The sequence below is a fragment of the Triticum dicoccoides genome, chromosome 7B (genome assembly GCF_002162155.2).
Source record: "Triticum dicoccoides isolate Atlit2015 ecotype Zavitan chromosome 7B, WEW_v2.0, whole genome shotgun sequence".
NCBI classification, from domain to species: domain Eukaryota; kingdom Viridiplantae; phylum Streptophyta; class Magnoliopsida; order Poales; family Poaceae; genus Triticum; species Triticum dicoccoides.
Genome location: NC_041393.1, coordinates 409,765,492 through 409,776,325, shown reverse-complemented (window position 1 = coordinate 409,776,325; position 10,834 = coordinate 409,765,492). Strand labels below are relative to the sequence as shown.

Here is a 10,834-nt window from a genome sequence, read left to right as displayed (position 1 = left end):
CACATGCCCTCACAAGTTCACGACACATTCATTAGAAGATAGTTGACGACGAGTGCACCGAAGCGAAGTCCCTACTGAGTAGAGCGAGGCCATTTCCCCTTCTTGTCACGTGCCGAGTCCTCCTCTTGCGCCTCGTGAGCCTTTGCAAGCTTTCTTGCCGTCTCCTCCTCACGAGCAAGTTTCATTTGGCGTGCCCTCTCCTCCTCTCGTTTCTTCCGCTCCATCCTCTCCTTCTGACGACGCTCTTCCTCCAAGCCTCTTCGAAACGATTCTTCGAACCGCCATTGCCGCCTAAGACAATCTTGGTATTGGTCCTTTTTGACATCTTCTGGCACTTCAAGATCTATCCACGTGAAGTACTTGCATAGAGGAGGCGGTGACTACATAAAAATTTGTTGTTAGTGTTGACACACATTTGAGAGTAACATTTTACTTCTCGAGCTTACCGGTGATTGGTCATAGGCGTTAGTTGGAAGTGCACGATCATAAGCATAGTTCGGGCATACAAAATATCTTCGCCCTTACGTCCATGCTTTCTTTCGGTCGGTGGACACCTTCACCTTGCAAACATCTCCACACCAACATGGCGGGATGTTGACATCTTTCTCCTTCACCTTGTCCAAAGATGCATCCTCTCACTTGTTCGGCATGTCTTCTTGGTTAGCACACGGTGGCCTCGTCATGGAACCGGATGAAGCCATGCCTACAAAACCGAGAATTATTGGTTAACCCTAACCCCCACTTAACAATAACCACAACCCTAACACCAACATAACCCTAACACCAACATCAAACACACATAACCCTAACCCTAGCATACTATGAAAGCCTAACCATACCAAATTAGCAAAGAAACATAACATGATTCAACACAAATTTCCAAATCCAAGCAAAAAGTAGGGTTTCCCCAAACTAGCAAGATTTGAGCAAATGTGACAATTCCTATGGATGAAAACAAGGGGATCGGAGGAGATTACCTTAAGGAAGGGGTTGGCTTCGAAATCCACGGTCAAATACTCTGGATCTGAGAAGGATTTGAGAGGGGGAGAGAGGAGGGCAAAGGGGAGGCACTGAGCTTCGGGTTTGTGTGGAGGGTGGGGTGTGTGGGGGGTGGGGGTGGGTGGGAGGGAATTGGTGCAACCTAATAAATGTCCAGGTGTGCAACGCCTAAGGGCAAGGCGCCACACTACACAGTGTAGCGCCTTGCCCGTAGGCGTTGCACACCTGGACATGCCAGTCCAGAGAGCACCAGAAGCGTTCTAGTAGCTTTTCCACCCCAAAATTTGCTAAGTCAGTGTGCAGCACCCAAGGGCAAGGCGCTGCATTCTACTGTGCAGCGCCCAACAGCTCGGCGCTGCACAGTATAGTGTGGCGCCTTGCCCTTAGGCACTGCACACGGACTTAGCAAATTTTTAGGAGGAAAAGCTACTGGAATGCTTTTGTTGCTCTCTGGACTGGCATGTCCAGGTGTGCAGCGCCTAAGGGCAAGGCGCTGCACTGTAAGAGGGTGATTGACGTCCACATTCCTAACCCGGGATGCATTTAACAAGTGCGAGCATGGGAGATGAAGCAACGATGGCCTCATGCAGATGCAATCACACCGTGTTAGGGAGACCTTGAAAGCCCGGCCTCCGTGTTGGTGGCCATCGTTTGTGGTTCCTCCAGGCTCTTTCACCTCATACTTCCACTCGTTGTCGTCATATAGTACAGCTTCTTGGGAGTCTGCCTTTCGTGATTGAAATTCCAACCATTCTTCAACCTTTGGTGGGAAATTGTACTTGTGCTTATCCTTGTTCTCACCAGCAATCTGCTTATCAGTCTCCATTGAGTACTTTAAAAAGTATCCATTCATCTTGTCAAATGTGTATTGAACTATTGCCGTCACGGATAATGCACGTACACCCTTGAGCACCTTATTGAAGCATTCTGCCATATTGCTTGTCATTTGACCGTACCTCCGGCCATCTTCATCGAAAGCACGTGCCCACATACTCCTTTCGACAATGTTCTTATTGAGAAACTCCTGACCGCCGGGGTCAAGTTTCTTGTGTCTGAGCAATGCATTGAACAATGTGGCAAACCGCTTGTTGGTGAAAGTGAGACAACAATCCTGAAGATCATCAGCCAACTCCTTGATACCACATGCCCTATAGAAGTTTTCACAAAAGTGCCTCATGCACCATCGATGATGCAACTTTGTATGTCCGGGAATGTCAACCACCACCGCATTTAGAATTCCAGGATGGCGATCCGATATGACACAAATTCCCCTTTCAGCCGGTAATACCCTTGTCCTCAGTTGACGCAAGAACCACTCCCAGTTGTCATTGTTCTCCACCTTAACCAAAGCGAAAGCCAAAGGCAACACCCGGTTATTGGCATCACTTGCTATTGCAACCAATAAAGTGCCCTTGTATTGTCCGGTCAAGAACGTGCCATCAATGGTGATGACGGGCCGACAATGCTCAAAAGCCCTCACGCATTGCTCAAAGGCCCAAAATGCACGGCCAAATACTCGGACGGTCCTCCCGTTATGAATCAATGTTTGGTGCCCATGAGGCTCAACCACGTGAACCATGCCTGGGTTTGTGACGGCCATAGCTAACAACAACCTAGGGAGTCGGTTGTATGCTTCCTCCCAATTGCCATACAACATATTGAATGCGGCTTGCTTCGCCTTCCATGCCTTGCCGTACTTCACCTTGTAATGAAAGATGGCTTTCACAAGGTCAACGACACTCTTGATGCTCATTATTGGAAGTGTGGGTATTTGGTTGGATAACCTGTAAGCAATGAATTCGGACGTGAGTTGTCTGTGTTGTTGGTACACAAGCTTGCCATCCGCATTCTTGTGCCGGCACATGTGAGTTGGTAGACAACTCACTATGCGCCAAGTTGGACCTCCTTTCCATGGCCTTGCACGCACAATCCATGGACATGTTGGCACTTCACATTTGACCGTGTAACGCACATTCACGTCTGAGTTGGCCACTTTATGTGGACGATAATGTGTAACAGAGTAGTTGTTGAGCCACATCTTCAATTCCAAGAAGGATTGAAACTCACAACCGGGATATATCCCGTTCTTGCCATCTTCCAAATCACGATGAGAACTTGGCCTAGCTCCAAGAGATATGCATTTGACACCATCCACAACGGCTTCATCCGCGAGACTAAGATCCTTGAACAATGGTGTCTTGTGATCCCGCCCGAATACCTTCTTGAATGCTTGGGCCTCCTTCGGCGTGAACCCCTCCTCATCAACTTCTTCATCGGGACCATCGTCATCCGAGTCCGATGCATATGCACGGGAAAATGGATGGATTGGTCCATTGTCTCTTGCACATGATATTGGTCGAGATCACCCACATTGTTGTCATGGAGATCAACTTCGTTGTCATCCTCCTTGTACTCATCATTCTCCTCTTCAAAAGCTTCATTTTGGTTGTTTGGAGTCGGGCTCAATGTTGGTCAATCTTGTTTTGTGAAATGAGGTTCACTCATTTGATCTTGGTTCATGGGTGGTGGGGTGCTAGCAACCAACGGGGAGGGGTTCCGGTTCAAGTCTAAATTCAAAGTAGACTCAACCTTCTTGGAGGCAAATAACTCAAGTGCCTTGTCTAGAGATTCGGTAACCGTCTCCTTGTATGCAACCCAACGTTGCTCGGAGTTCACACGCATTGTCTTCCAACGGATGTGCATTCCAAAACCAACATTATGCCTTCCCTCGAACTCAACGACGTCACTTGGGTCCATCCAATTCAAATCTTTCCTCACTTGTTCCAAAAGCTCCGCATAGTTAGGACTACACTCAAACACCATGTCAAGCTCATCCGGATCCGTCTCAACATTGCCTTTCAAAAAGGCCTCTTTATCCACATGATGAACATAAACACATGTTCTCCCCATCCCTACAATAATCAAAAACATACATATATCAAGTAAGTACTTAACAAAAATATTTGCACAAAATACATATGCCCTAACATATATATGAATTAATAACCCTAACCCCCACTTAACAATAACCACAACCCTAACCATAGCATAACCCTAACACCAACATCAAACACACATAACCCTAACCCTAGCATACTATGAAAGCCTAACCATACCAAATTAGCAAAGAAACATAACATGATTCAACACAAATTTCCAAATCCAAGCAAAAACTAGGGTTTCCCCAAACTAGCTAGATTTGAGCAAATGTGACAATTCCTATGAAGGAAAACGAGGGGATCGAAGGAGATTACCTTAAGGGAGGGATTGGCTTCGAAATCCACGATCAAATACTCCGGATTTGGAAGATTTGATAAGGATTTGAGAGGGGGGGAGAGGGGAAGAGAGGAGGGGCGCAAGGCTAAGGGTTTGGGTGGGGTGGGGGTGTGTGGGGTGGGGGTGGGAGGGGAGTGAGGGTGGGGCCAGCCTAAGTGGCACACAGACAGTGCAACGCCTAAGACACGGGCGCTGCACATTACAAGTGTGGCGCCCTAGCCTTAGGCGCTGCACAGCTGCATGGAGGGCCGCAACTGGACCAGGACTGCCACGCTGGCAGGAGGTGCGACGCCTAAGGAAAGGGTGCTGCACACTAGGGTGCGGCGCCTAGCTATCGGGCGCCACTCGAAAGGGTTAGCAAAGTGAAATTTTTTCGTGAGCAGGTCATTTTGTGATTTGATTTGGGGTCAAATATGTGATTTCTGCCGATTTTAGTCTTTACACTGGGTACAGCAGCGCACGCAAGCCGGCGACGCACACGGCACACCTCCTGCCCAAGCACGCTGCAGGTGCCCCTCCTGCTCAGGCTGCCGCACGCACATCTCCTGGATTGCGCCGCCTCCCTCTCCCTCGCCTCTGCATCTCGCCGCCGCACGCGTTCCATCGCCAAACGCCGCCCGGCCCTAAACCTCTAACCCCTACCACCGCGTGCCCCACAGCTGCCCCCGTCGCCGCCACTGCCGCTCCGGTTCTTCTTCGTCGGGACTCCTCGTTTCTGCCGTGTCCACCCCGTCCGCAACCTTTGGCCGCTGGGTTTTGAGGTACGAGCTTCTCAAACCCCACCGGTCTCCACCATTTCCGGGTGTGCGGATGCGCACTGTGCGGATGCGCACCCCGCGCACCATCTTGATCCGCCGCTGAATTTCGAAACCCCGAGCGGTTAGCCGCTGTGTCACTTGAATTTTTCTAGTGCCCAAATTGACACCTATCTGAATGCCAGGATGTCCAACTCCAACGTCACAGTGTGTGTGCGATTCAGGCCGCTGAGCCACAAAGAGAGGAAGGCCAATGACAAGGTCTGCTTCAAGAAATTGGACTCCGAGTCTTTTGTTTTCAAGGTTTGGATACTCTTCTGCCTTTAGCTCTGTGATGTGAGGCACGCAGTTGAATGTTCATGTGCAGTTTCTCGCAAGACGCACAGTTGTATTTTGATCCAGATTACTGAATTTGTTTAAACTATTGCATGCCTGCGGTCTTATGTTGTATTATTAGCCTGCTTGATATCCCCTGCACAACTACATAGTACTTACTAAACCAGTAGCTGGAATGAAACCAGTAGATAATGAAGTGAGGAACAATACCATATCCTATTTTCCTTTTGATAAGATTATTAACAAAAAATCCCTGTGATCTTGTTGGCACAGTTTTTGTGCTTCCTCGTGGTTGATTAGTGCGGTTTCCCTGACGTGTTGCATAATACTTGGGTTAGGATGAGCGGGACGAAGATGTCATATTCAGCTTTGACAAGGTGTTCTATGATGATGCGGAACAGTCTGATGTGTACAATTTCCTTGCAGTGCCCATTGTTGCAGGTTTTCATTCTTTTTGTTTCTTTCAAAATTTATGCATAAGGTAGTCAGAGCTTTTTTGTATTACTACAGTTTTGTCATGACTGGACACTTCAGTAGCCACCATAGTACTAATTGAGTAACTAATATTTTGAACAGATGCTGTCAATGGAATAAATGGGACCATAATTTCTTATGGTCAGGTATGTGTTCCTGCAAACGCCTTGTATCCTCATTTTCACGATATTTGGGAAAACTTATGCATAGATAAACCCCCATTAAGCAGTGCATCTATGAAATGAGACACTTCTACCTGTAAACAGTGCTAACATTTTATTTGTACTTTGCATTTGTACAGACTGGAGCTGGAAAAACATATAGCATGGAGGTAAAGTGAACATCCCTGGGCTTAAATTTATGGGATGATCACTGAATGCGCCACTTCAGCTTTGGCCTAACATGTTTGTTTAATTTGGATGTTGAAACAGGGGCCAAGCATCTTGCACTGCAATGAGCTGAAAACTGGACTGGTTCAGCGTGTTGTAAATGATCTTTTTGAATGTTTAAGAACATCAGAAGACATTACTACATGGACTGTGAAATTGTCAATGGTAAAATACCATTTTCGTGCGCTGATTGTGAATTCACATTGATAGATCTTTACTTACACTATTTTCCGATTTCTCAGGTGGAGATATATTTGGAAAAAGTAAGGTGAGAGTATGCTTGATGTTTCTGTATGGATCCTGTGTAGAGTTTCTTTTATAAAATGCTGCTACGAGGGGAATCGAGTTTTTTCTCCTTATATCTCAGGGACCTTCTTGACTTGTCCAAGGACAACCTACAAATCAAGGAGAGTAAAAGCCAAGGGATTTTTATTTATGGAGCAACAGAGGTCAGATAGAAATGCATCTGTACTTCCTGTTTCATTTCCCTTCTGTATATGTAAGAAAAGAAGTGTTCAGCATCTGTCCTTTGAGGGCTTCTTTTCATGTCTGGTAACTGTGAAACTATAACTGCAGATATCGATTATGAATAGTTCAGATGCCTTGGAGCGCCTTTCTGTAAGTTTTGCTGGGGTTTCCTTGTTTCTCTTATAATCGCAGTTGATTTTTTCTTGGAGCGCCTTTCTGTAAGTAAATGCCAGATTATTTATGTTTACTGGTCTAAATTACAGGAAGGAATTGCCAACAGAGCTGTTGGAGAAACACGTATCCTCTATCTACCATTTCTGAACAGTTGAAAAACATTTCAATGTTGTAAATTTTGTCGTCCTAAATGAATATGTAGAAATGAACCTGGCCAGCAGTAGAAGTCACTGCGTGTACATTTTCTCCGTGCAGCATGGATCCACTGCAGATGATAAGTATGCTCGAATAACAAACATCAATAGTTGATAGCTGTTTCCCTTTTATGTTGATGTAATTGTATATAACCATAACCGCATACATCACCTTTTTTATGCAATTCATGCTAACTCAACAGGTTGCCTTGTGCTCCTTCATGTTATATGGACTGTTATATCTGTCTGGATTATATGTGGGCAGCTAGTAACTTTCTTTTAATCTTACAGGGTAAGGGCCGGGAAGATTGTTCTTGTTGACTTGGCTGGTTCAGAGAAAGTTGAGAAAACTGGTGCTGAAGGGCGAGTTCTTGATGAGGCGAAAACAATCAACAAGTCGCTCTCAGCTCTTGGAAATGTTATTAATGCCCTAACTACTGGTAAGTGGCAAATACAAGTATACAACAATACTCTGTGCAAAGACTAAACACAAAACGTAGTTACTCCACTATTATACCTTTCTGATTAATGATCAGCTTTACTTATCTTTTTTTCATCTCCAGCTAAACCGAATCATGTCCCTTACCGTGACTCGAAGCTTACACGCATACTTCAAGATGCACTGGTCTGTCAAAAAATTCTTCACTATTTCCAAATCTGCAGGTTTGTTTACATGACTGTTGCTTGCAGGGTGGCAGCTCAAGAGCTGCATTGCTATGCTGCTGTTCTCCTAGTTCGTCGAACGCACCAGAAAGTCTGTCTACCATTCGCTTTGGAACCAGGCATATCCCTTGAACATTGCATACTTGCATAATTTTTGTACTATTGCTGTGCTGCAGTTTATCATAACTCTATATCGATATCCATCCAGGACGAAGCTCATAAAGACTCTACCCAAACTGATTCCCAATGAAGTGGACAGCGTGAAGAAGCCCACCTGCTATTCTCATGATCAAGATGATCCGCGTGGCAGAGCACCAAGCAAGGCTGGTAGCAGCCAGTCTGAGGTGTCCGATCTGAGCCTTGATTCTTGCGATCATGATGATTTGCGTGACAGGATACTGAGCAAGGTTAGCATAGCAAGCAAGCAGCTAACCAGAAGTGGTTGATTCGGTCCCACCCTACGTCCTGCGCAGCAGATATATCTCACTTGCCACTGAAAATGTCTGTGCAGCTAAGGTTGAGTCTGAAGGAGGAGGACGTGGATCTGCTGGAGGAGCTGTTTGTGCAGGAAGGTATCATCTTCGACCCTAACGCAGCGATGCTGGACATCGACCTGGCGTTCCAAGACGTCGCGAGCCGGCAGATTGTGTCGCTCGTGCAAACAGTGGAGGAGCTCACAGAAACTGTGCAAGAGGTATGTGTAGCACCAACCAAACCTGCGTCCTCCTGCTGTTCCTGCTATCCAGCTCTCCAAGGTGGGTAACTCCTGAGTGCGTGTCGATGGTGCAGCTCACTGACGAGAACGAGAAGCTGAGGCATCAGCTCGAGTTTGCGCAGGAGATCGCCGCCCGCGCCCAGTGCGCCACCGCGGACCGGAGCCGTGGTGCCCTGTTTGGTTTCGTGCCCGCGGCCGTCCTCCGCCCCTTTGGATTCGTTCCAGACTGATGGCTCGAACAGACAGCCGGCGTCACGTAGATTCCGCAAATATTTTGCTGCCAGAAACATCACAGCAACGTTAATCCTGAGTGCCTTGAGGATCATGTAGTGACACCTTATGACAGATTCTTCCTTTTTTGACAAGAGTATGGCAGATTCTTGTGGAAATCAATTTTGGCTCTAAGGAGCACACGCTCCTGCGTGTCAAAAATGGATTTTACAAATGTCAAAGAAAAAGAGAAGATGTGTTTATTGTCACACCCAAATGATACATGCAAATTTCCAGGGGAAAAACTTAAGCATTTAGACCTATGCAAAAAGACCAAATGTTACCTTCAAATGTTACACTTAATTTTGTTTTTTCACCCACAAAGCATTGCTATCCCATATGGCATGAAAATTGTTAAGCACACTTGTTACACTAATGTGAATATCTAAAAAAAATAGAATTTTCAAAATTTAGTTACTATTTACTTTGGTTTTACTGTTCATTACGTGTATATGCTTCTCAGAGCCAAAAATCCGCGTCTAGATTCTTGTTGTGCTACTGTTTTTAGACTTCGCTGGTAGACAGATCTATTTCTCTCAACATGATAATCTTCTATATCTAAATAGCTAGCCCCCACTAACTAACCTATTTCTCTTAATATGTAAGCACGCCATCTTAATTTTTTATATCTAAATAGCTAGCCCCCTTTAACCAATTTCTCTCAACATACAAACATATCACCTCCGTATGCAACATGTATGGAAAAATGCGCATCTCAACATGCAATTATGCAGATGAATAATGTCACCTCAACATCCAAACATGCATGACAATTTCTATCATACTATGCTATTTATATTTATTAAATATTATAGAACTATAAAATGGTTGAAGCCCATCACAAAGGGTCAATATCCTTCTTTCAACAAAAATCGGCCGAGTCAATCCATGGTGTCACGTCCATCATTGTGTCCGCAGTAGAAGGTTGATCTTTATTTTGAGAAACACACATTTAAGTCAAACTTTCACTTGAACGAAATACTTTTTCTCCACGTTTGATTTTGCAGACGCGCGTAATAGTTCAGGCACTGGTTATGCCCCCCTCCCTCTATTTTACAATGGTGTAAATTCATTGTTATATTTTGAGTGAGACATTTATTGCAATGGTATGATTTCATATCAGCACGACATCTCTTGGTAGCACGGTAGACATTTCTTCATTGTTTTTCTGCGTATCTTGTACTTCCTCTGTCCGAAAATACTTGTCATCAAAATAGATAAGAAGAGATGTATCTCGAACTAAAATACATCTAGATACATCTTCTTTATTCTTTTTGATGACAAGTATTTTCGGACGGAGGGAGTACTATTTTCCAGTTACATGCCCGGTAAGAGCATCTACCTTTGTATATTTGCACTCAATTGCTAGTTTAGCAATCTTGGCCAATAAAACCTTCTCCAATAGTCTTTGTATAAGTGGCCCCCATCAGAAATTTTTACAAAGCTTGTTATACTTGCACCCTGATTTTGTATATTTGCAAAGTGAAGAGGTCACTAGCTATAATTTTACAAAGCCTCCTAATGCGGCCCCCTTCATATTTTTACCTCAATGACTGGCGGGCCCTGAATGTGTTGTGCACGTGTGCTGTGTGCACATGTACATGTGTTGTGTGTACCTCTTTTTTGCATGGCTATTTTTTTCATGTCGCGTGTGTGTTGTGTTGTGTACGTTTTTTGCATGGATTTTTTCATTAAGTGTGTATGTGTACGTGTACGTGTGTGTATGTGACGTGTACGGTGGCGAGTTGTGATATTATATGTATTTATGTGTAAGCTAGTGTGTAGTGTGTATGACGAACTTTCCTCACATGTCATGGTGTGTTTTGTACAAATATAGTAAATCCAGTATACAAAGGCTGCCAAAGCACAACTTGATTTGGATTGCTAAACCTTCTCTCTCCTTTTTCTACCACTATTTTTTAGCATTCCAATATACAAAAACTGTTGAAGATGCTCTAACCAATAATGCTCAGGCTTGATAATGTGATTGAAGTATGAGGAACCAGAGACAAAGTAGTAGTACAAGATCCAAAAACAATAAATGGATAGAAGTTAGCACTTTTCTAAAAAAAATTATAAGTTCGCACAATGGGAGTGCATTAAAAATTCATCCATAATACT

General features: G+C 44.7%; 1 protein-coding gene across 1 annotated transcript; it reads left to right on the top strand.

Annotated features, from left to right (window-relative positions):
- The first annotated feature begins 4,741 nt into the window (after window positions 1–4,741).
- LOC119338292 (kinesin-like protein KIN-1) lies at window positions 4,742–8,958 on the top strand. The gene is made up of 17 exons (XM_037610585.1): window positions 4,742–5,036; window positions 5,216–5,333; window positions 5,705–5,807; window positions 5,943–5,986; window positions 6,142–6,171; window positions 6,272–6,394; window positions 6,472–6,497; window positions 6,597–6,678; window positions 6,806–6,847; window positions 6,961–6,994; window positions 7,074–7,149; window positions 7,357–7,505; window positions 7,629–7,690; window positions 7,756–7,847; window positions 7,937–8,135; window positions 8,240–8,422; window positions 8,518–8,958. The coding sequence occupies exons 2-17, from the start codon at window positions 5,217–5,219 to the stop codon at window positions 8,671–8,673; spliced, it is 1,518 nt and encodes a 505-aa protein (XP_037466482.1). The 5' UTR covers window positions 4,742–5,036; window position 5,216; the 3' UTR covers window positions 8,674–8,958.
- The last annotated feature ends 1,876 nt before the right edge of the window (window positions 8,959–10,834 follow it).

Bases quoted from the DNA above. Each gene is read 5' to 3' on its own strand.
- LOC119338292 (XM_037610585.1), top strand. From the start codon at position 5,217: ATGTCCAACTCCAACGTCACAGTGTGTGTGCGATTCAGGCCGCTGAGC. The intron at 6,995-7,073 runs GTATCCTCTATC...ATGAATATGTAG, and splicing joins CAGAGCTGTTGGAGAAACAC to AAATGAACCTGGCCAGCAGT. The intron at 7,691-7,755 runs GTCTGTCAAAAA...TGTTGCTTGCAG, and splicing joins GCATACTTCAAGATGCACTG to GGTGGCAGCTCAAGAGCTGC.